The 23187-nt window shown below is 54.9% G+C and overlaps 8 protein-coding genes across 8 annotated transcripts; 6 read left to right on the top strand and 2 right to left on the bottom strand.

The window, feature by feature from the left end:
- Positions 1–319: 319 nt before the first annotated feature.
- On the top strand, positions 320–1997 carry SODALDRAFT_278221 (hypothetical protein; the record flags this gene model as incomplete). The annotated part of the gene is made up of 3 exons (XM_028608102.1): positions 320–443; positions 558–995; positions 1102–1997. 3 exons carry the CDS (start codon positions 320–322, stop codon positions 1995–1997), a joined length of 1458 nt encoding a protein of 485 aa, XP_028465901.1.
- Positions 1998–3345: 1348 nt separating this feature from the next.
- Positions 3346–4605, top strand: SODALDRAFT_333865 (NAD(P)-binding protein). Its single transcript, XM_028612082.1, has one exon. It carries the CDS (start codon positions 3646–3648, stop codon positions 4411–4413), a length of 768 nt encoding a protein of 255 aa, XP_028465900.1. The 5' UTR covers positions 3346–3645; the 3' UTR covers positions 4414–4605.
- Positions 4606–4838: 233 nt separating this feature from the next.
- On the top strand, positions 4839–6167 carry SODALDRAFT_333863 (ribosomal protein L15). Its single transcript, XM_028612081.1, has 2 exons — positions 4839–5208; positions 5312–6167. The coding sequence occupies exons 1-2, from the start codon at positions 4877–4879 to the stop codon at positions 5886–5888; spliced, it is 909 nt and encodes a 302-aa protein (XP_028465899.1). The 5' UTR covers positions 4839–4876; the 3' UTR covers positions 5889–6167.
- Positions 6168–7410: 1243 nt separating this feature from the next.
- On the top strand, positions 7411–10953 carry SODALDRAFT_333862 (PX domain-containing protein). The gene is made up of 5 exons (XM_028612080.1): positions 7411–8361; positions 8586–9401; positions 9494–9633; positions 9710–10303; positions 10467–10953. Exons 1-5 carry the CDS (start codon positions 7863–7865, stop codon positions 10674–10676), a joined length of 2259 nt encoding a protein of 752 aa, XP_028465898.1. The 5' UTR covers positions 7411–7862; the 3' UTR covers positions 10677–10953.
- A 559-nt stretch (positions 10954–11512) lies between these two features.
- On the bottom strand, positions 11513–13114 carry SODALDRAFT_340352 (nucleotide sugar dehydrogenase; the record flags this gene model as incomplete). Its single annotated transcript, XM_028612941.1, has 3 exons — positions 11513–11871; positions 11957–11958; positions 12018–13114. The coding sequence occupies 3 exons, from the start codon at positions 13112–13114 to the stop codon at positions 11513–11515; spliced, it is 1458 nt and encodes a 485-aa protein (XP_028465897.1).
- A 542-nt stretch (positions 13115–13656) lies between these two features.
- Positions 13657–17605, bottom strand: SODALDRAFT_360422 (hypothetical protein; the record flags this gene model as incomplete). The annotated part of the gene is made up of 19 exons (XM_028614260.1): positions 13657–13814; positions 13992–14056; positions 14091–14169; positions 14249–14504; positions 14616–14726; positions 14785–15115; positions 15187–15200; positions 15287–15381; positions 15514–15539; positions 15833–15928; positions 15966–16094; positions 16124–16282; positions 16354–16394; positions 16590–16666; positions 16785–16795; positions 17018–17097; positions 17172–17242; positions 17363–17445; positions 17586–17605. 19 exons carry the CDS (start codon positions 17603–17605, stop codon positions 13657–13659), a joined length of 1902 nt encoding a protein of 633 aa, XP_028465896.1.
- A 737-nt stretch (positions 17606–18342) lies between these two features.
- Positions 18343–20470, top strand: SODALDRAFT_351238 (glycoside hydrolase/deacetylase). Its single transcript, XM_028613528.1, has 5 exons — positions 18343–18615; positions 18718–18782; positions 18849–19695; positions 19893–20060; positions 20150–20470. The coding sequence occupies exons 1-5, from the start codon at positions 18404–18406 to the stop codon at positions 20208–20210; spliced, it is 1353 nt and encodes a 450-aa protein (XP_028465895.1). The 5' UTR covers positions 18343–18403; the 3' UTR covers positions 20211–20470.
- A 1745-nt stretch (positions 20471–22215) lies between these two features.
- Positions 22216–23121, top strand: SODALDRAFT_181296 (hypothetical protein). Its single transcript, XM_028607059.1, has one exon. The coding sequence runs from the start codon at positions 22346–22348 to the stop codon at positions 22958–22960; it is 615 nt and encodes a 204-aa protein (XP_028465894.1). The 5' UTR covers positions 22216–22345; the 3' UTR covers positions 22961–23121.
- The last annotated feature ends 66 nt before the right edge of the window (positions 23122–23187 follow it).

The raw sequence follows: 23187 nt of genomic DNA, 5'->3' as shown, positions 1-23187 counted from the left end.
GCCCTGTGGTGCCAGATTTGGCCAGCGTCGAATATACTCTATCCGTTCGCTGCCTTGCCGGATCTGTCGCATACAACGTACGGAGAATCGACGAATTCCTGTTTGTTCAGACAAAAATTCACTGCCGCCTGGACCTTCCGGTCGGGTTCCGACATAAAGTGCCTTAGTCGTTAAAAGGAGACGCCACGTCCGTAACCCACAAGCCACTCGTTTCGACGCCGTATTTGTGGCAGGAGCTGCAGCCTGGAATATCTAATATTTCCCCCCCTCGCAACACGCCAATTTTCCTCCCACGTTACTTTGCACACACATAGGCATCATGCGTGCTTCAACACTAGCTCTCGGCGCAGCCCTGCTTGCTGCCTCGACCGTTTTGTCCCAAAGCGACCAACCGAGCTGCGGTCTCGACCAGAAATGTCCCGAGGATGCTCCCTGCTGTTCCAGTACGCCCCGCCTCTTCTTTTTTTTTCAAACCCCCCCCTAAATAGTTTTACATACCGCACGCCATCTCTTTACATGGATGTCAACAGCATGACTCACTGACCCTTTGTGTGTAGTGTACGGGCAATGCGGTGTCGGCGCGTACTGCCTTGGCGGCTGTGACCCCCGGTCATCCTTCTCCATCGACTCTTGCATGCCCGCTCCCGTCTGTGAGGACCGCAAGATGAAGATGAACGGCCTCGATCGCATCCGTGATATCAGCAGATACCTCGGAGACCCGAGCGAGGCCGACTGGGTGTCGCAGGGCGAACCTGTCATCACCCAGGGCAACGTCCTCCTGACCATGCCCCGGGGCAGTGTCGGTACCGTTCTCTCCTCTACCGTCTACATGTGGTACGGCAATGTCAAGGCCAGGATGAGGACTTCGCGCGGCCGCGGCGTCATCACCGCCTTCATCCTTTTCAGCGACGTCCAGGACGAGATTGATTACGAATGGGTTGGCGTGGACCTGCAAACGGCCCAAACCAATTACTATTTCCAAGGCATTCCTGATTGTAAGTGCCTCCTTTTCGTGTCTTTTACTATTTCCCCACCTTTGGCTCTTCGTTTCTCTCGCTCTTCTCCCCCCCCTCCCTTTTTAACACTAACGCGATGCCAAAGACACGCAATCTCAAAATATTACCCAGTCCGACTCGTTCCGCAACTGGCATGAGTATGAGATCAACTGGACGCCGGATGAGATTTCCTGGATTGTAGACGGCGAAGTCGAGCGGACGAAGAAACGAGCCGACACGTGGAACGCGACTTCCCAGAACTTTGCATTCCCCCAGACTCCGGCTCGTGTCATGCTTTCCATCTGGCCCGGTGGCCTCGAGAGCAACGCCCAAGGCACTATTGACTGGGCAGGCGGCGTCATGGACTGGGAGCACCCTGACATTACAGAAGGGCCTGGTTACTTCTATGCCGCTGTCAGCGATGTTGAGATGACATGCTACGGCGCCGACAGCCCTCCTGGCACGAACAATGGCCGCAGCTATACCTACACCAGCACGAGGGGCACTAACGACACCGTCGTTGATGGTGACGAACGGACGACGCTGAGGAGCCTGCTGGGGACTGGACTGGACAGGGATAGGGGCGAGGAAGAGGACGAGGACGGGGACGAGCCGACATCTACCAGATCCGGTTCCTCTTCCTCTCCCACCCCAACCCGCCGCCCCAACTCGATTCCCGGAGGCGGCTCCATCCCGGGTGTCACGGTTCCTGGCTCAGATGAGGAGGATAACAACAGCGGTAACAACAACGGCGGCGGTGGTAGCGGCGGTGGTGACAATGGCGGCGACGGCGGGGTTCCGGGCGGTGGCGACGCCGGGTCTGGCGGTAACGGCAACTGCGACCCGCGCCAGTTCAGCCAGGACGAGGATGCCTGCGGGTCTGGCGGTGAGGCTTCCGGCCCGGAAGACGCGCCCAGCGCGGGTTCATGGGGACAAGAGAAGACGAAGGATGCGAGCGCCTTCGCTGCTCTCGTCGCAGTGGCGGGGCTGTTCTTCATCTAACTGTTTTCGAATCTCCCCCGAAACTTGTCGGAACAACCATTCTCTCTACGGGGAACCTGTTCCCTCCTTTTTACCGCTTCTCGCGCCGTTCTGTCCTTTCTTTCTCATTATATCCTCTACTCTGCATCGGCATACTCTTTTTTGAAATGAGGGGTACCCGCGAGCTGTTCCTCGGGTCTTGGGATTCCCGGTGGCGGCAATGACGCTGTTTGCGGCCTAATCTTTCTAGGCTTTTTTTTTTTCTTTTTTTGGATATCGCACATTCACTCTGTCGCCTTGGGGCTTCAGTACGTGGCTCTCGAGAGGTTTCATATTCTAGCAGCTAGGCCTCCCGAGTCGAGCTACCTACCTTATGGAGTGGTTCGTATTTGTACCTAGCATGAGTCGACAGGTATGGGTATACGCACCCTGCCTGCGCGAACAGTATAGTAATGGTTATAAACCACCCGTTCCTTCGCCATGCTGTCGTATATATCTGGGGACCCAACTAGTGTACTTGAAAGGTTCCGGTGGACGGACTGTGAGGTTGGTGAAGCAAACCCTCAAACCAGATATGGGGCCGAGGTCTGAACCGTGTCTTTCTTTGTCATGGCGGGACATGATCTCAATGCCAGAATAGGAAGCAACACTAACTCGCGCGAACACCTACTACGTATGATTAGAATCTGGTCTATTTTTGGGCGGTTGTTGTTGCGCGGTTAGGCAGAGCAGTCTCCGTTTTAGGCTCTGTTTGGTTTATTCACAGTGTGTCGTGGGGAGGGCCATGCGTTACACCGGTGAGCAGGGAGCCATGGGAGCGGGAGGCTGGATGAAGCTGGATAATAATCCCTGTCGAAAGGGGGTGGCCGGCCTTCCCGGGGTCCTTTTTGAGGGCGCGAGGGCGCGAGGGGGCGAAGACGCGAGGAAACCAAGGCTCGATGTTTGCTACGGTAGGTATTCACTATTCGCTGTAATTATGTAGGTACCATTCCGTATCGGTGTCCGTAAGGTACAGAGCTTCATAGACATTCGGCCGGGCGGTGTAGGCATCGGTCGCGCCCAAAGAATGCCAAGTCATGCTAGTTGAGCTTGTTTTATTCTTTATTTAGAGGTTGGAACTTGGAGGTTGGGAGTTGTACGGTGTAAGGTACCTGGACAGGGACATCTACCACGACTTCGAGACTTCCTCTTAGGACAGGAGGAACAATTAAGTTTAAGGTACCTTACCTTACTTATCTAAGGTACAGAGTGGGCGTCAACTTTGACTGCGCCTCCAAAAGGGAATGGTTCGCGATGTTATTGCGCGAAGGCCCGAGGAGTCGACTGGTCGTCATATGTGGTTTGTTTGTTAAAATTCTCCAGCAAGACGGAAGAACATTAATTTTTAGATACTCATATAAAGGAGGAACGGGCGGTAATCAATCCCCTGGGATCCATATCATATTCCCACACCCTGTCCGTTCTCGTTTCTTTCTTCCTCTCTCCAACATTCCAAGTCAATCTATCTATATATGTATACATACGACGTGTATATATCGGCATTGCTTGACCAAGAGCGATACGTTTCACATCATTCCGCCTAGTCAAATACCACTACTTACGCTGAAATCCACACCTACACCTATCTACCGTCATTCACATTTCTTGTCGATCAACGATATCAGCCACCATGTCCCAACCGCGGTCCATCGCCTTCCTCGGCGCCACAGGCGGCAGCGGCCGTTCGACGCTCCGCCACGCCCTCGCCGCCGGGGTAACCTGCACCGCCCTCTGCCGCACCCCATCGAAGCTGGCCGCCGACTTCCCCGCGTCGTCGCACCCCCGCCTGACGATCCGGGAGGGCAACGCGCACTCGGTAGACGACGTGTCAGCGGTGCTCGTGGACCCCTCGGACCCGACGCGGCTGGTGGACGCCGTGTCGTTCAGCATCGGCGGGGCGTTCGACTTCTCGCGCATGGCGATCCCGGACCGCGACGTGTGCAACAAGGCGCTGACGGCGCTGCTGGAGGCGCTGCGCGGGTTGCGGGCGCGGGGGGTCGTCGGGCGGCCGCGCCTCAGCGTCGTGTCGACCAACGGCATCGCGGACCGCCGCGACTTCCCGCTGCTCGCGTACCCGCTGTACCACTACATGCTCAAGATCCCGCACGACGATAAGCGGGTCATGGAGGACGCGCTGTTCAGGGAGGCGGCGCGCGGGGAGGGGGAGGAGGGGGAGGAGGAGGGCGAGGCGTGGACGATTGTGCGGCCTAGCTTACTCACGGATGGGGCGCTGTCGGGGAAGACTATCCGATGTAGTGTCAATGATCCTATTGCCCGCACTTGGGATAACGATGTGGTCGGGTGGACTATTTCTCGGGAGGATGTCGGGAAGTGGATGTGGGAGAACGTTTTGCGGGATGGGAAATATCTCTACAAGGCGGTCTCCATCACGTATTGATTTTTGTTCACAGTAGGGGAGAGTATGGGCAGGGAAGGGAAGGACGAAACACTGTCGCGATGATCCAGCTTGGAGTTGAGCGTGTTGGAACTCGCTCGGGACTCGTTATATATGTGTATATACTATTCTCATACTCCGTCTCAACGAGGACCTCACATCTACTCATGCAGCTTCTAAGCAGCTTTATTTGCCATGACCGTCTTTGCCCCAGAATGTCGCAAACCAGAGATGCCTTTTGCGTGGATATTCATTGCAGCGTACGGAGTGTAGGACAACAACGCTAGCTTAGTAAGCGGCGTCCGGAGTAGGACACAAATACAGGCCCAGTTTTGTGAACCAGAACGCCGTCAGGTCAGGTGACCTCTTGGCGCGTCCAAAGTTGTCTGGGCTCGACCTGGGAAAACTCGGGAAATTTTGACGCTTCGCGAGGAAGTTGGTCAATCGACGGTCGCCCATATTCACAATGCCCCCCCGCACATCACCACTGCATGTGGCAGCATGCTGTAGCCGGCTATTACTGAGGCCGGCTGCGAACTCCCACACCCCGAGCCTCGTTTCCCTCTTCGCCGGCCTGACCATTGGCACTCGACAGGCTTCGATCCTCGCCAATCTACGGGACAACAAGGGCGCCTACCAGAAGCGGATCCGACTGGGACGAGGTCCTTCCTCGGGCAAGGGCAAGACATCCGGACGTGGTCACAAGGGTCAGAAGCAGCATGGCAAGGTCAAGCCATGGTTCCAGGGCGGCCAGACGCCCTTGGTTGTACAAAGAGGAAAGATGGGATTTGAGAATAGGTACCGTCCACACCTAGTGAACTGGAACTCGCCACAGGGGAGGGAACGGGAAACCGAAGACTGCTGCAGCATGCTAACATGACACACATCGGGATCGTAACAGACGCGCACCCGTCATGTCAAAGGTCAACCTCGACAAACTGCAAGAATGGATCGACGCCGGGCGGATCGACCCGACGAAACGCATCACGGTCAAGGAGCTCGTCGAGTCGCGGCTCGTGGGCAGCATCAAGGACGGCATCAAGCTCCTGGGGCGGGGCAAGGAGGAGCTGCGGCAGCCGATCGACATCCTGGTGTCGCGGGCGTCGACGTCGGCCATCGGGGCGGTGGAGGGCGCGGGCGGCAAGATCGTGACGCGGTTCTACACCAAGCAGTCGATCCGGCGCATCCTGGAGGGCAAGAGCGAGAACACGGACAAGCCACTGCCCGTGGGCGCGGAACACGTGCCGGGCGTGCTGGCCGAGATGCGCAGCAAGGGGTTCCCGTACCGGTTGCCGGACCCGACGAGCCGTCGCGACATCGAGTACTACCGCGACCCGGCCCATCGGGGCTACCTGAGCCACTTGCTCAAGCCGGGCGAGTCGCCTAGTTTGTATTTTAAGGTTCCGACAGTTTCGGAGCGGGTCGTCAAGAAGAAGAAACGTCCGGAGCAGGCGAAGGCTGCCGAGACCCTGTGGTGAACCATCGGGATCCGAGTTGATAGGTTTCAGGGTGGTGGGCAGGAGAGGGAGGGAGCTGTAGGAGGATTGTAACCATCTGGGCTGTAGGTAGAGCGGATGGACATGTACAATATGGTGAGGAGGAGGAGGAGGAGGAGGAGGAGGAGGACCCAATACTCTGTACAACAAAACATGCCGTCTTGGAGCAAGCTATGTTTCCTTGCGAATGTAGCACTTTTCTGTTCACTTATGCGACCTCATCACACATGGCCGTGTCCCTCTTGCGGCGGCAGATTCCCCCCCCCCCCCAAGAGTTTATATCCTGTACACTTGCCTTATATTTCATTGTCATTTCAAGACAGGATAATATGCTGAAAGCATCATTTCGGGACAAACATCTACGCAGACTCCTGGGGGACACACTCTGGACAGTGTCGCTGCAACGTCGCGAGTGAAAGCCCTTGCGAGTGGTACTTTTGACTATGCAGTTTCTTGCACGTCACAGAATCACGCATTTTGAGTGCGGATATCCTGCAGCGAAAAAAACTGCAAACGATACATCAGCGGCGTCGTGTTCTGGCTGTGGTCACGAAAGTCCAAAGCACCTACCACCTTTTAACCGTCTAGCACTGACCTGACGGCAGAACTTCACCCGACTCCACTTCCAAAATTTTCCCATCCTCCGTGGAGCAAGCAGTTGAGATAAAGTATTTAAAGGTGACAGAAGAACATTTTCTCTTCTTGACATTACCATTACTCCTGCCTGGTCCTTCTTCCACGACACATTCTCTGTCGTACAGAGGCGAATATCTCTGGCCAGTTTGATAATGTAAGTCTTGATTTTACTCAGTATACTCGTCTCTTCCCTCCTCCCCTACATGATTAAAATTTCCTATAATTCGCAGTTTCCACGCAAGCCGTCGCCTCGAGCCTTTAGACGTGCGATGAGCGGTTACACCTTCCTTGGATGTATGACTTTTGAGGGCGTGTTTTTGTCGTTGATTTGATTTTCTTGCTTATCAGACTATGTTACTGACTTGAGAGAATATCAGACTGCTGCTTTCTTCATACCGAGACGCTATTTGGAGACGACGGGATTTATTTGATATGGGCCTCGTCATGTTGTAACGAATCTTGCGAAACATGAATAGTATCTTTCGCCAGCTAGTCCAATATATCATAATAACTCTTCCATTCTGATCTGCTGTGTTCAGCGTGTGTATACCTGCGGATATTGGGAGGATTTTCTTTGCTTGGTGTCATTGCAGCAGTCCAGCTAGACTTCACCATCCTCACAAGTCGTCAAGCAATTATTTCGTAATATGGAGCATCCTTGAACAAACAGAAGTGGCTGGGAAGTGTGATTGGCCTGACGCACTTGACGATCATGCTCCACCGGTAGCTCCTTCCCAACACAACCGCCGTAGCACACACATGGATAGGTATACGTACAGACTACCTAACAGTACGGGTACGCTGTACGGTGGTGCAGTATGGGGTACATACGAGGTACTGCCTTCAGCATCAGTTGTCCCACGCGTCGGCTTTCACCACTCCTGGGGAACTTCAGGTGGTGCTCGAATTGCATCATCAATCCAGTTTCAGCTTCCTCAATCTCAACTCTACTCTGCATCTACCGAGTCTCATTTTACTGCATCTCCGACCCATTGCATTGCATTGCATTTGTTTTCCTTTCCTGCTGCTCCGGGAAGCCGCGGAGTTGATCTGTCGTTTGTCGGTTGTTTTCTAGGCGCCATCTCGTCTCCCTCTCCTGCTCCTCCTCCTCTTTCTTCTCTCCCCTCCCCTCCCCCCTCTCCTCTCGAGCGAACGGCAAACGGCAAACGGCAATCGAGATCGCATTGGATTCCCTTCACACCACCGACAACCTTGGCTTTCGCTCGCCGCCTCGAGCATCGCTTTCCCTAAACATAAGGGCCCTGTGACATCGACAGTGAGGCCAAGGCGAAGAATCTTACCTTCTCAGCTACGTTCAGCATGTCCCTCTTCGGCTCATCGCCTGGGGAGTCCCCTTCCTCGGCGTCTCCCGCCGCTCCGTCTCGCTCCCTTTTCGACGACGAAGCCTACTCCGCCGGCAAGTCCGCTTCCAATTCGCTCTTCGCCGACGACGACTTTTCCGGGGACGGGAGCAGGTCCCCCTGGGACATGCCTACCCCGCGCAAGCAACAGTCTCTTGCCGACCTCATCCGTACCCTCCTTCCCGCTTCCGACTCCCCCGACAGCTACATCGACGCCTTCGATAGATTCGTGCATGAAGATGGTGCCGATGGCAAGGTGGCTTCCGCCGGCGTTACCAAGCTTTTCGAAGCTGCAGAGCTCCGCGCCGATCAGCAAGACCACATCATGTCCATCGTCCGCCCCAGCCGCACCGACGTCGCTTTCGACCGAGCCGAGTTCAACGTGGTGTTAGCACTGGTTGGCCTGGCCCAAGAGGGAGAGGCTGTCAGCTTGGACGGCGTCGACGAGCGCCGCAGAAGTATGTCTATTGTTACATGTTACATTGCCCTAACCTAATCCCTCCGTCTCGTCGTCTCTCCAAAGACAGCAAGAACGCGTTCTTGCTCATTTGGCATGACGTGGATGGAGGTGGCCATCCACTCCTTTCGCCAAGCTTTTCCCTTGTCAGCAATTTCCGCATCTTCGGTGGGGGGGGGGCGGAAGGAGGTTGGTTCACCCAGCTAATTGCCATAAACGACCTAGATCTTCCCAAGCCCAAGCTCGCCGGTCAACTCGCTACCCCGGCGATGCCTCCCACCTCCGAGCTCGCCGCCAAACCTCCCCAATCGCCTGCGTCGCCTGCGTCACCTGCCAAGCAGCAGCAACACGAACGACATCAACAACACCAGCCTCTTTCCCCGTCGAAACCCCAAACCATCCGACGCCCTCCCATGGAGTTCCCCGAGACCGACGACCCATGGGGGTCACCCGGTGCCCATAAACATCACAACCACCCACCAATGATACCCCAGGCGAATGGCCCTAGTTCACAAATCCACAGCACCAGTCATGGTGCCACCGACTTTCCTGCCACGGAGAACACCACCATCGCAGGCCGAACCTTGTCCTCCTATACCGCTCCCACCGTCACCCCTGGCACCGGCTCGATTCAGCCACCCACGGAAACCTCAGTCACGTCGCCGGCTGTAGGCGACTGGGGTTATTTCGAGGGCAACAGTCCTGGTGGAGGCTTCGTCGACCCTTTGCCGGGCCAGCAGGCGGCGAATCCATTCGGGGGTAATGGGAACAGAGGTTCCACAGGAAACGCCCCGGACGTGCCGGCTCTGCGACCCGCCGTCAGCCGTACAGGTCATGCTGTGGAGGAAATCATCGTTGTCACCCTTATGCCCGAGAAAGAGGGCCTCTTCTTCTTCCAACACCACAACTACGAAGTGTCCAGCGTGAGGAGAGGGAGCAAAGTGATTCGGAGATATAGCGACTTTGTGTGGCTGCTGGACTGCCTACACAAGCGGTACCCATTCCGGGCACTTCCCCTGCTTCCCCCGAAGCGTGTCGCAGGTGAGACTGTCCTCGATGAACAGTTCTGTTTTGGTTCCCGTCGGTTTCCCACGCGCATGATATCCGTTTGCTGACCCGTTCGTCTCTTATAGTCAACGGCAACCACCTTTCGAACGACGGGGCTTTCATCGAGAAGCGCCGGCGTGGACTCGGACGGTTCCTCAATGCACTTGTTCGCCATCCGGTTCTGGGCCAAGAACAACTCGTCATCATGTTTCTGACCGTGCCGACCGTAAGCCCACACCCCGCAACGCTCGTTTCCTATTCCCTCCGAACCCAAGACTGACAAGAGATGATAAAACCGACAGGAATTGGCCGTGTGGCGCAAACAAGCCACCATCTCCGTTCAGGATGAGTTCGCCGGTCGCGCCCTCCCCCCGGGCCTCGAAGACTCTCTCCCGCCTACACTGGAAGAACTTTTCAACCGGACCCGAGCTGGCGTGCGGCGTTCGTCTGAACTTTACATCAACGTCTGCACCATCATGGACCGTCTCGTCAAGCGTACCGAAGGCGTCGCCGCAGACCATGCCCGCATCGCGCTCTCCCTGCAGTCCCTCACGGAAGCCAGCAACGACACGTACGCCACCGACACCAACGACGTGCCCCTGCTCAACGATGGCCTCACGGCGACGAGCAAGCATCTGCGGACTTGCCAGAGCCTGTTGGAAGACGAGAGCAAGGCGTGGGATGCGGGTGTGCTGGAGGACCTCAAGCGCCAGCGTGACACCCTCGTGAGCATCCGGGACATGTTCGAGAGAAGAGACCGGCTCGACAAGGACAACATTCCCTACCTGGAGCGGAGGATACAGACCAACGAGACGAAGCTGGCCAACTTGCGCAACAAGCCCGAGGGTATGGTGAAGCCGGGCGAGGTTGAGAAGGTCGTCGAAGCCATCATCAAGGTACGGACTCCTCCTCCTTTTCCCTTTTCCATTCATAACCCCCCCCCCCTCTTTTTTTTTTTCCTTTATTTTTTCTTTCTTTTCTTTCTTTTTTTTTCTTCTTTTTCTTCTTTTTTTCTTTGGAAATGACCCATCTGCTAACCCACTCCGCCACTCCGTGCAGGACAAGGAATCCATCGTGAGCCAGCACAACAGGTCCGTTTTCGTCAAGGAGTGCATCCGCGACGAGCTGCTCTACTTCCAGTCGAGCCAGTACCACGTCTCCCGCTGGAACCAGGATTGGGCCCAGGAACGAGTCAAGTACTCGGAGATGCTGGCGGACAACTGGCGCCGCTTGCTGGACGAGCTGGATGGCATGCCCCTAGGCGACTAGGAGGATGGCGGGTTTACCGTCGTTTTGGTTGTGCTTTTCCATCTCGCCCTTTTCACGGACCAGAGGCATTTCGAGGAGGGGGCCGTAATGGCCATGATGGTGGGAGTAGGCCGAGAAGCTTGAATGGTCCGGTCCATTGTATCAAAGTTGTCCTGTCAGCTATGTACGCTGTCGTAATTGTTGTTTCTTGTTTGTACGATTCCAAGCCACCATCTTGGCGTATACCCTCTGCGTACCAATGAGCTGCTTTTCAATATATTGCTTTTTATCCCCCCCCCCCTCTTTTCCTTCGAAGGCTTCTCAAACCACAGCATAGGCGCTGTGAGATATGGATTTTTGGGTTGGGGGCTCTGATGAAGGAGTGGAAACAACATGCGTACGGTTCTACCAACACGCAGCCCCTGACAACACACTCTCTCCCTGTGCTTGTATCTCTATTTGATACTTGATATCGTCCAGCTCTTCACCCAAGTGGCAGGGGGCTTGCACGAGTGAGAGAACGGGGATCTGGTCAGTGAAGATGCGACGCTTTTGTTTCTCTTTTTATTTACCCCTACTGCACCAGAAACATCAAAATCATATTCGCCAAATTTCCGGGAGAAATGGAACGGAATTGTAAAGAGCTGACGACAAACGAATCAACCAGCAGACCCGAGAACTGTGATGGCCATCCGAGTCCCTGCCGTCACTTTTACCTAGGGCGTGCAATAGTAAGTTGAGATCCCATACATAGCCCAATCAATAGTCTGCCTCAATCATTCGCAACATGAAAGCTCAATTGTTCAGGGCGACTCTAGCCGGCGCCTTTTTAGAGGGGGGGGGGGCAACAGCTGAGCTCATGGGCACCACATCTCAACCTGCACTTCCCCTCCTTCGGAAGCCAGCTCTTCCAGGACGCTAAAGTCTAGCCCTTCCTGGCGGAACGCGACGATGACCCTGTGGAAGCGCTGGCGGAGTGCTTCGGCCGTCCAATGCCGCCGGTCGTCGAGCTTTTCGATCTGCGGGATGGCCTCTTGTTTTACGAGGGGGTCGGCCCAGGCTACCCCGACCTTGCGGGACGCCAGGAGGGTCTTGGCTAGTTCGAGGCCTGGCGAGTTGGCGAGGTGGGATTGGCCGCGCTTGAAGCCCATGCCGACGACGAGGATCCGGGGTTTGGGTGGTGGTTGGTGGGAGAGGGGGAGGGGGGGGGAGACGCCTCCTTCTGTGTTGTCGTTGTTGTTGTTGTTGTTGTGGTGGTGGTGGTGGTGGTGGTGGTGTTCTGGACTGGTGGCAAGTGGTACATCTCCGACGTGGTCAGTTTCGTCGCCGTCCTTGGTCTTGGGGACGACTCCGCTCCAGGACAGGATGGCGCGTTGGGCGATGGCGGCAGGCCGTGCGCGCATCCTCTCGGTCGCGGCCTGCAGGAGGGGGAAGTGCGAGTTGGAGAGCAGGTAGTACGGGTTCACGGGGATGCAGTGGCCGCCGACGCCGAGGGAGGGCGTGAAGGGCATGTAGCCGAAAGGTTTGGTGGACGCGGCGCGGCAGACCTCGTACGGGTCGACGCCGTGGGGGACGCAGGCGTCGGCCATCTCGTTGGCGAAGGCGACGCACATCATGCGCTGGCAGTTCTCGTACAGCTTGGTCATCTCGGCCACCTCGGGCCGCGACACGGGGACGACGCGGTCGAACACCTGCTCGTACAGGCGGGTGATGGCGTCCAGGGACCCCGGCGCGACGTCGTCCAGCCCGGACACGATCTTGGGGATGGCGTTCGCGGGGGGTTCGGCGCGGCCCGGGTCGACGCGCTCGGGGGACATGCCGGCGAAGAAGCCCCGCTCTTGGGCGAGGGGCCCGAGGAGCGCCCGCGTCATGCCCACGGCGACGGAGGACTCGATGACGATGACGGCGCCCGGGCGGGCGTGCGTGGCGATGTTCTGGATGGCGGATTGGAGGAAGGAGGAGTCGATGCTCTGGTCCGGGCGGAGCAGGGTGGGCACGGAGACGAGGAAGTGCGTCGCCTCTGCGAGATCCCGCGGGTTGCAGGTGAACTTGGCCTTGGTGTCCGGGCCGAACGCCTCGCGAAGGTGCTGGACGCGGGTTTCGGAGACGTCGAAGCCCAGGACGCCGTATTTCCTGGCGAAGTTGCTGACGAGATGCTCTCCGACGTAACCTACACCGAGGACGGCGACGAGCGTGTGGGCGTCGACGTCGGCGTCGGCGTCGGCCTCTGACTCTACCTCGGCATCGGCATCGGCCTCGAGGTGGATGGAGCTAGCAACTGTGCCGCAGAGTTCCTCGTCCGACTCGCACGCCTCTGTCGGCGGAGTGATGGGGTAAAACCCATTGGCAGGGTATTCCCAGTGTCTGGTTTTGTCTTCTGTGGAGTGGAGAGGGGAGGATCTGGGCGAGCCGCTTGGAGACGGCTCGGGGGTCTCGAGCTGGCAGGTCTGGGCAGACATGCTGAAAGCAGGACGGGCAGTTGCTGGAAGACGGGCCCCCGCGGTTGGCAAAACAGGAAGCGAGAACGTTTGGGGCAAGGTTGTGTGGGTTTATTTTTTTATTTTTTTATTATATTCTTTTTACCCCCTTGGTGCTCTCTTGAAAAAGGCCGGGGGGGGGGGGTCTTGGGAATTAAGAGTCAGGCACAGACATAGGGATGAATGAGGGAGGCAGTTTGTTCTTGAAAAAAGCTTCGACACACTTGAGAACCAGTCGAAATGGGCCGAAGGGAGATTAGAAAGAGAGCTTGTGACGAGGAGGAATGCAGGTGGGAGGTATCAGTGGTACGAGGGGGGCGCCGAATGATGAAAGAGATCCAGGGGCAACAATAGCAGATGTGCATATCTAGCACAGAGGAAGAAAAGAAGGACAAGGGGCAGAAATAGGCGCAACGAAATAGCACGGGTACAAAGAGGAGCGAAAGCTAGCTCGATTCAGTCGAGCGAGCAACACGTCAGTCAGCCTTCGTAGTATGATATCGCCCTGTTCAAGTTACAGACAGCTAGAGCTTTTCTTCTGGCGGAATCGAGACCCGACGGGGACCAGGAGGGGCATGCGGTGAGCTGGGTCTGGGTCTGCCCGGCTGACGTTCTAAGACATATGACCATTGGAACTTCCGACAGGCTGGCTCAAAATCGGGGATGGATGATGTGATGCCCACTACGGGCCGCCAGACACATCACGCTCCCGGGATCTTAGGGCACAAGAAAGGTGGTGTAGTGGGTGTATGGGTGTATGGGTGTATGGGTGTATGGGTGTATTGTACATAATGTGAAGACGTTGGTAACCCGAATTTTGTGCATTGTTATCCAATGAAGCCTAATCATCCATGTGGACCGATGTCGAAAGGGTTCCAGGCGTGCTGATAACTTGACCGAGGTATTCCCTTGTCGAGGGGCTTCCTATGTTTTGAGAAGACCAACCCCGGTAGCTCACAAAGAGCCAGAGGTGGAGGTATTGCGGACAAACGTGGCTGGCTGACTTGGTAAGACAGCCAGGGCCAGTCCTACCCATCCTAAGATTCTCCTGGTCGTGGAGATATAGCTCCCCTGATGCTAGTCCTATCCGAGCGATAGGAGGGGGCAGTGTGCAACTGTGCACCGCTGGTGTTCTTTGTTTTTGAGCACGACCAAGCCCGCATGCGGACCGAGGGTGAGTTTTATGGTAAAGTGGAACGAGATGCTGGCTGATCATGCTTTGGGGACACGCGCTCGGGGGAAGGGGAAGCTGGAGGCCGTCGCGGAGTGGGTAGAGAGAGAGAGAGAGAGAGAGAGAGAGAGAGAGGGAGAGGGAGAGGGATGCAGGTGGTATGCAAGGCGGCTGCCGCTTGGCCTCATCGCCAAGGAAGATCTGCAGACAAGGACAAAATGGAGTGCATCTGTATCCGCACATCGGGGTTCACTGGGAGGCCGAACTACAACGTACGGTCTACCTCACCAAGTTACGTCGTACTTCGTGTACTCGTGCGGCGGCTTTCGGCTCGCATAGGGCCTTGCCTGGCCTTGCATCGGTCATCGTTGTAGGGCATGCTGCTGGGTCTGCAACCGAACCATGTTCTCCGCTTAAACCGGGCTTCGCAGCATGGTGCAGGATACGTACTTTGTACTTCACGGTTCGTTCGTACACTGACCTTCCATGCGGATGGCGTCGAAAATGGATCCCTTTCTCCGCCGAAAACGGGGCGCCTTGGAAGGAGAGAGGGGCTGGAGACGTGTACATCCTGGAGCTGGAAAGCTAAATGTGGTTCTGATGTGATATGTGATGCGTAACGCGTGTGGTAGATCTGATAGTTGCCGATGGTCTCGACGCTATATCGAGATGGGCTCATCGTCAAAGAAATGGCCAGATGAGGACGAAGGTCGGCTTTGCCGTTTTGGTCTGCCTCTCCATCTGGCCATTCCAAAAGCAGGAGACAAGGCCATAACGGGAAGCCCGATGCGAGAGTGAGAGTGAGACTGAGACTGAGAGTGCAGGGTCATCGTCATCGGCGTTCTCCTTGTGAAGAAACAGAGAGCAGAGATGACTCGCCAACAATCCACGATTCCACTGGAATGGAGACCATGGTGGTGGCCTTAGCGACTGGGCCTAGGCTTGCTTTGAAAAAGACAAGGGTAGATTGGGTCAAAACTGACAACAAAGGCGAGCAAAAATTGAAGTGGAATAGCTGGTAGGTAGACCGTAGGGCGGCGGATAAAGCGTTGCATGGGACGATGTTGGAAATTGGGACCTGGATGGTGGTGGTATGCATTTATGCATATAACGAATCTACATATGGGCCCTGAACCGTCGATGAAGTTTGGTTAGAGAAATGAATGCACTTAAGCAAGCTTGTTCGGGGTACCTCAGGTACTTGCTCTACCAGGGAAGTGACCCCACCTTGGCAGCCTTTGTGGAGCAAAGAGCTGGACCCGGTGTCTTAGGCCTATTTTCGGCTCCCATCTCACCGGCAACGTGTGTTCAAACGGGTCTATGAGCCCCCTCTAGAACCCTCCTCTAGAACCCCCCTTTAACTCCCGTCTTTCGCCCATGTTACGAAGTACACTACTTATCACTCCACGAGCTAAGAGCTAATAACACATGGTAATGAATATCGGTTCGTATCTGCGAATACCTAACCTGCTGTAACATAGCGGCAGTCTAACAGTCGAAGTTATTAATTCTTTTTCGTCTACCATGACCTGTCAGGGCATAGTTCCTCAATCAGGGCGCAAAGATTCAGATGTCGTAACTGGTCCCAAAAGATCACTCGATTCTTTTCCAGAGCCGTGGCTTCGCTAGTCGACGAGACATCAGCAACGAGGCAGCCACAACAAGGGGCAATCCCTGTATGCCCAGCCGCGGGGTTGGGGCCCGAAGGTGGGATACGCCGGGAAATACGGAAAATAGAGAACTTGCCCTAGCCCTGGAGCTTGTAGAACAGGGTATGTACGGCTCTTCTCTCTGGAGAATGTCAGCAAAGCACATCATACTGAAGTAATTGCCCAGATACGTCGACCGATTGGGAGAGGGGTTCATCATTTTCAATTTGGCTGCGGTCATCCGGCCAGCGACGCGGGCCGCCGTAATCAGTCCGACAGGGAGCATGCAGCATCGAATACGAGCTCTCGGGGCCAGTCCGAATCGGCAACCTACAGCTGCTCAACCTCGTAGTCGCAACAACCAATTCTACCTTATGTATCTATAACTTCCAATAGCTCACCTCCATGAAATGGCCTGACGACCCAAAACAGGCATAGACTGCTAGTTCGGTGTTGGCGGTATTTGCCCACTAACCACTTCTAGCAGTGCAACGGCATATTCCTGCCTTCTTTTCCTCTTTTTTGTTGTTGCGTCCTTTGTGCATTGAGATTTTCTCCTCCTCGGATGGGGTCTGGGGACTTTTCACTAAAACCACAGAGGCACGGAAGTGGGTAGAAGCAGAAACACAATACGCACCAGGTGATCGGCGGCGCGCATCCACCAGACACTATCAGCACCTTCAAAGTAGTGTATAGAATTGCGGGGACGAGTTGCTTTTTTGTTTCGTTTGTTCTGCCGTTTCGTCGATCGCCGTTAAGAAAAGGGGTGGGTTTTTTTTTTTTTTTTTTTTTGAGTCAGGAGTTAGACCTTGTCTCGGCTAGAGGGGTGAACGAGACCCGACGCTGTGGAGCGAGCGTTCAATTAGCATATTTTTAGTCGGGTCGCGTCCTATCCCCGAACCGGCAGACTGTTTAAAGACGTGATAGTACATAATGTCGCTGTTCTAAAGTACCTAGAACGAATAGGTAAGAACTTGTGATGGAAAAAAGGACATTCGCGGCACAACCCCGGTAAACCCCGAGCCCTATCATGAGCCCTATCATGGCGCCACCAGAACCCGTCACTGTGGAGCGCTAGGGGGTCCAGACGGGTAGGCGGTGGGGCCATATGTTCCATCGGGACCCGTTGGCGGCGGGTAGATCCACTGAATCACACACTACGGTGTACGAAGTACATCTATAAGTATTGACTTCATACGGATACCTACTTCGTTCTTACATATTGATCTGTACCAAGTACGAAGAAGTAATGAATGAACTGCGCACACCATGTCTCGCCCAGCCGCCGCGCTAATTACTTGTTTGGCAGCAGACTTTTCTCCCCATAGCTGAGCTAAGAGGGATATCCTAGACGACACACTGGATGATCTTGAGCCATTCGTATTCGTGGTTATCTAGCACGGCGTAAACCGAGGCTCTTATTCATCTCAAGCGTCCATAGATCGTCCTCGTTGAGCGAATGGCCCCATATTAGTGGTGACCGGGCCGAACTTCTGTTCTGCAACTTCACTTCCGCTCGCAAATCCGTAGGCTGCCCAACGTCATCTGCACCCCCCCTTTCTTCTTCTCCCCACAACCGATCCATCACCGTTCGTACGTATGGCCCTTCGTATGGGGTGAAGCGGCAGCTCACTTGATCGGCTGGTTCGGCATCCTGGCCATTTTATTTTGCTTTGCTCTCTTTCCCCCCGGCCTGCCGCTACCTTGGCTTTACGGGGATGAGTGTCAATGTCTACGCATCACGATTTTATGGACCAACCACGAGTGTCGTGAGACTACCAGGAGAGAAGACCTCCCTTGCCCATGCAGCTGTCTACGTGGCTCGCCGCTGGCTCTGTCGCGCCTCGCTAAAGGGGACTAGGACCCATCACCGGGCAGAACTTCTCAACCCACCATCCGCTGTTCTCAGCTCTGGTTCTCTAAGTCGTTTCGCTTTTCTCCTCTACTCTCGGATCCAGAGGCCGAAAACACTAGTTGATACGCGATCCGAATGCAGAGCAACGAGACCCATGTGTCCGGAGTGTCCCGGGGACCCCAGTAGGTAGGCGGGCGTACGGAGGCACTCGTGTATGTAGGTAGACACTGGTCCCAATCTCTCGGTACTTGATCTGGTTTGCTCTTTGTCTGGAGCTCTGTAGGTGGTGGCAGGTGTGTCTGCATGTGTCCTTGGCATATCCTCTCAATATTGAGACACTTCTCATCAGTGGCATTGCTTTTCGCTCAACTGTGCCTGACTGTCGTGGAAAAAAAACATATCATCCTCCCTTCTCGTCCTCGATTTTCACGCTAATGCCTTCATCTCACGTCGTATTTTTCCATTCTGCTTGTTGATTTTTGGATTCTCGAGAACGAAACCGAGTTTCGTTGCACAACATCATCACGATCCGTCGCATCTCGGAATCTTTTTTTTTTTTTTCAGTCTCAGCCCCTTCCTGCAGGTTCCCGGCCAATATGTACCCGTTCCTCTCCGTCCTGCTGCTGGGTAGCACCGCGCTTGCCGCCACCATCGACCTTCCGCTTAGGAAACGTGCTGTGTGCGGCCCTGGGATCGGGTCTTGCGCACCGGGCTTGTGTTGCTCGCAGGCTGGGTGGTGCGGCACCTCTCCTGCCCACTGCGGCGGGTCGTCTTGCCAACTCGAGTATAGCGACTCTTGTGATACCGTGTAAGCTTTTTTTTTTCTTTCTTTCTTTTCCTTTATTATTCCACATGCAGGCTTCGGACAGATTCAATTGAGAACATTGGGCTAACCCGAACGAACCACCAGAATCCCACCTCCCGGTTCAAGCACAGAGGATGTTGCACGGGATCAGATAGGAAGCGTTCCATATGGCGAGTGTTCCGTTGCATCCATCAGCCACCAACCTGATCATGACGCTAATATGTCGAAATATCAAGGCGTGAGGATTCGCCAGTGCACCGAGCCCAAGACCCTAGCTCTGACGTTCGACGATGGCCCCTATGATTATACGTCCGAGATGCTGGACCTCCTCGACGACCTGGATGTCAAAGCCACCTTCTTCGTCCAGGGTAGCAGAATCAACAGGCCGCGTTTCGATGACGAGAGTACCCAGTGGCCGGCGGTGCTGCGACGGATGCATGACGCGGGGCATCACATCGCCAGCCATACGTGGACGCACCGCAACCTCAACCAGGTCGACAGCGACATTCAGCGGAGCGAAATCATCCACAACGAGATGGCGTTCCGGAACGTCTTCGGGTGGATCCCCACGTACTTCCGAGCCCCTTTTCTGGAGTGCTCGGTGGCGTCCGGCTGCCAGGGGCTGATGAACGCCCTGGGCTACCACCTCATCGACGCCAGCATCGATACCAAGGACTACGAGAACAATACGCCGGCCCTGGCCCAGATCGCCAAGGACCGCTTCTTGACGGGCATCTTGCAGGATCCGGCCGAGGGTGGTGGTCACATCGTCTTGGCCCACGACGTCCACCAACAGACCGTGACCAACCTGACCGAGTTCATGGTCGGGACGTCTCTCGCTCACGGGTACCGTCTGGTCACTGTGGGCGAGTGTCTCGGCGACCCGAAGGAGAATTGGTATCGCGACGTGGACGGGGGTAGCACCACCCCCACGTCGGCGACGACGACAACGACGACATCATCTTCGGGCCCTGAACCCACCTCAACCTTCATTATCTCGCCGGATCAGACGTGCGGCGGCGCCACAGGTTACACCTGCCAGGGGTCGGCCTTTGGGAATTGCTGTTCTTTCTATGGCTATTGGTAAGTTCTCCTTATCTCGTGTACTGTCCTCGCCCCGCCTTTCGTATTACTTCCTCGTGCTCCGACCCGACACTTGCCATAAGAAGAATATGGAGCAGTGAGCACAAGAACATGATGTGCCGATCGGAAAGATGGAACCCAGAGAAGTAATAAACTGGCAAACTCAGCTAACATGCCCCCTCCTCCCCTTGTGACAGCGGTTCGAGTCCAAGCTACTGCGGGACGGGGTGCGACAATGCTTTCGGGTCCTGTCTTCCTCAGTCCCCCGGCATCAGTGACACGACCAACGGCCTCTGCGGCGAGGCGTTCCAGGCCTCGTGTGCCAACTATGGCGACAAGAAGTGCTGTTCCCCGCATGGCTACTGGTGAGGCTCTCTTCTCTGGAACACCCGTGCTTTTTCTATCATCCCTCCCGTATCAGTTTGATGCTTACGATGATGGGTTTCTCACACAGCGGCAACTCCGCGACGCACTGCGGCGTCGGGTGCCAGTCTCTCTTCGGAGAGTGCAACTGAGCTTTGATGGCGGAACCGGGGACCCGCCTTTGGTCGCCCTCTACGGTCAATGATGGTTCGGGGTGTGGCTCTGTGGCCCAGAAGTTCAGATTCGCCGACGTTGGTGGCCTTTGTGGAGACTGCTATCCAGACGCAGTTGAGTCGAGGTATGACATGGTATGCTTTCGGCTTGAAGTGACTGGCGCGCGGAAGTCTAATGCGTGTATGTACTTAATTAATTCTTACTCTTCTTCGTATCGATCAAATGTTTCCTTACCGCGGCCCCTCGGTCAAGGTAACACTACACTAACATCCGGCTGGCTCGGGTTTACCATTACTGGGTTTCATTCGCGGGATAGAATGCCAACCCGGGTCCCGGCAACGATCGGCGCTGTTAGCTATTCTGAACGTTGACATTCATTCCATGGCATTGGGAGTGGAGTAACTTGTAAGCACAGGTCTTTGTCACCTCTCCCAACTCATGGTCCCAAGTGGATATCATTGTTGTGTGGTTTCATTGTCTGGTTGGTGCCGACGTGCTGTAGTTCCCGAGTTTCCTTTGTCCCGTGGCCTGTGTCTTCCCACTAGAAGAACTCCCTCTTCATAGAAATGCATCTCAAAGTGCGCTCAGGCTTTGTTGTCTTTACCCCCACGCTCCCCTCCCTTCCATTGATTCCCCGCAGTTGTCTCTATTACGGAATTTGTGGACATATTAGTCGGGGTATGTCTTACATCTGAGATTTGCTCGGTTAGACAGTCCACGGAGTTGGCCTCGTGGCCCCCTGATTAAGGTGAATAGGAGGAATGAAAGGAAGATAAAAAAAGAATCGACTCGGTGATCCTTGGATCCCCGACCTCCTCAAAAGACCCTCATATTGGTTTCATTTCTGGAGAGACATCTGTAACTCGCCCTCAAAAAAGAAAGAGAAATAGAAATAGAAAAAAGAGATGGAAGAATAAAAAAGTGTTCGCATGTACGAGAAAAGAATGACGCCATTGTACGACCTGAGAATCCTCGTGTTGCAACTTCTGTACTCCAACGTTGCACAACGCGTAGACACTGCAGAGAACCAGAGAGCGAAAGGAATCAAGAAGAGGGAGACGAGGAGAGGGGAGTCGGCGGTGGTGTGATGGCAGGATGGCCGTTGTGTCGCCGGCTTCGTCGCCATTCCAGGAACCGCCTTTTCCGAGGCTTGCCGTATTATTATCATTATTTATTATTCTTGCTACCTGATAGAACCGGGGGGGGGGAACAAGGACGGGGAATAGAAAAGAAAGAGTGGGGGACCTTGAGGAAGACCAGAAAACAAACGCGGAGACCGTCTGTCACCTCGACATCATACCTCCTCTAGACCGCATCACTAACGTACTCTGCTACTCTACAAGAGGCACCACCTCACCTTGAGACTGGCTAAGCTACCCCAGGGCTCGGTGACAGTTGTCCGACGCCCGGACAAGGGTAAGTAAGTAGGGCTCAACTAGTGAAGATGCTAAATACTGGTGTGGTGGTGGGGTGCGGCGGAGGACATGCAAGTGTGCAGCCAGGAGCGTGGTGGTAGAAGCGAATAATAACTAGATGAGCCATGTCGACGGGGGGCAAGGAGGGGGGGTGGCATCGCATAAGGCCTGCATACACGAAGACTCATGCACCGGACCTCGATGAACTGCTACTGCAGGTCCTTTTTTTTTTTTTCTTTTTCCCTGACCGATTTGCAGATAGGGGTGTACAAAATACGATCAATTGAAGAAGAGAAGAGGGTGTTGTTGTGTCGTCGTTGTCTGGGAGGGAGGGGCTGGAGAGATCGACAAAAAGAAGTCGATTGTAATAAAGGAGGGGTTGAACTAGGGGGTGTATATGCATGGGACCCCTGAAGCTGATTGTTCGTCTCTTTTCTACAAATGTACCTTAAGTACCTCAATGTGGGTCGAGGTAGAGTTAGCTTAAGCGGGATAGAAACATATAAAACGCCTCAAGTCTCCATTTCTGACTAAGGAGGACTCCACTTCTTTACAACGTCGTCTCTCTCACCGACACAACCTCAGCAAGCCAACCCTTTCTTTTCTTTGATTCCCACTTTACCTTCTCTATCGATCAACCAACCCCCTAGGGTCTTCGTTGGCTTACAAGAGACAAAGAAGAAGAAAAAGGCCAACGGATGCTGCTCAGGACGACCTCTTTCTTTGGTTCGTCCGATAACCGAGCCCTGGATGTTCGTTCGGTCATCCATGACAAAGAAAATGATGCACAGGACAAAGATGCAACGAACAGGTGGAAACGACGACAAATGACGAGTTCCAGTTCCGTTCTCCTGGCTCATCGTGTCATTGGATTTGCATTATGGACCGCTCTCGCTCGTACGCCCCTTCTGTTTCCGTCCGACTCGGTATTTCGTCTCGTTCTCGTTCTTACGCGACGTCAAGCTGCGAGAGAGGTGTCAGGGATGGGATCATGCCTGCATCACCGCATAGCATGCATGGCATGCCTGATTTCAGCCTGTGCTCCGTGGGCGTCCGTCATTTCAATATTCCTCATCTCGTTCGTGTCCGTCTCTGGTCCGGTCCCCGCGTATGTGCAGCGATCTACCTTCAACCGGCAGATGAACCCACATAAGCTCCAGCTCCTTGCTTTCCGCCGTTTCGTCACACCGGTAAGGGGCTTGGCAGGCGGCCGTTTTGACCCAGATCGACGAGTGGTCCGCTGTCTCTTGAAACCCGTGTCTTACTTTTCTCTCTCACTCGGCCGTTTTTCGACCTACCGTCTGCCGCCTTAGGTTCTGCGAATTATGACCATGTCGCTTATTTTTCTTCCATTGGACGCACGTTGACAGCAAGTAAAACGACCGCCTCTGCTAACCTGAACTCGATACTGGACCAGGGACAGAACAGGGGAGTCATTACGAGGTAGCACACATCGGACGCCGTCGACGCCTCCATCTCCACCCTGCACTGCACCTCTCACCCTTGTTGTTGATCGTCGAGCGGCTTTCTCGTTCCCATC

This window comes from Sodiomyces alkalinus, assembly GCF_003711515.1.
Source record: "Sodiomyces alkalinus F11 unplaced genomic scaffold SODALscaffold_6, whole genome shotgun sequence".
Lineage (NCBI taxonomy): Eukaryota > Fungi > Ascomycota > Sordariomycetes > Glomerellales > Plectosphaerellaceae > Sodiomyces > Sodiomyces alkalinus.
This window is presented reverse-complemented; position numbering and strand designations above follow the sequence as displayed.

What these genes read in the sequence shown, in the direction of transcription:
- SODALDRAFT_333865 (XM_028612082.1), top strand. Translation starts at nt 3,646, where the DNA reads ATGTCCCAACCGCGGTCCATCGCCTTCCTCGGCGCCACAGGCGGCAGC.
- SODALDRAFT_333863 (XM_028612081.1), top strand. Translation starts at nt 4,877, where the DNA reads ATGCCCCCCCGCACATCACCACTGCATGTGGCAGCATGCTGTAGCCGG. An exon ending in AAGATGGGATTTGAGAATAG is followed by an intron (nt 5,209 to 5,311) that starts GTACCGTCCACA and finishes GGATCGTAACAG; the next exon opens with ACGCGCACCCGTCATGTCAA.
- SODALDRAFT_333862 (XM_028612080.1), top strand. Translation starts at nt 7,863, where the DNA reads ATGTCCCTCTTCGGCTCATCGCCTGGGGAGTCCCCTTCCTCGGCGTCT. An exon ending in TCCCCCGAAGCGTGTCGCAG is followed by an intron (nt 9,402 to 9,493) that starts GTGAGACTGTCC and finishes CGTCTCTTATAG; the next exon opens with TCAACGGCAACCACCTTTCG. An exon ending in TGTTTCTGACCGTGCCGACC is followed by an intron (nt 9,634 to 9,709) that starts GTAAGCCCACAC and finishes TAAAACCGACAG; the next exon opens with GAATTGGCCGTGTGGCGCAA.
- SODALDRAFT_351238 (XM_028613528.1), top strand. Translation starts at nt 18,404, where the DNA reads ATGTACCCGTTCCTCTCCGTCCTGCTGCTGGGTAGCACCGCGCTTGCC. An exon ending in AGCGACTCTTGTGATACCGT is followed by an intron (nt 18,616 to 18,717) that starts GTAAGCTTTTTT and finishes ACGAACCACCAG; the next exon opens with AATCCCACCTCCCGGTTCAA. An exon ending in TGTTCTTTCTATGGCTATTG is followed by an intron (nt 19,696 to 19,892) that starts GTAAGTTCTCCT and finishes CCCTTGTGACAG; the next exon opens with CGGTTCGAGTCCAAGCTACT.
- SODALDRAFT_181296 (XM_028607059.1), top strand. Translation starts at nt 22,346, where the DNA reads ATGCTGCTCAGGACGACCTCTTTCTTTGGTTCGTCCGATAACCGAGCC.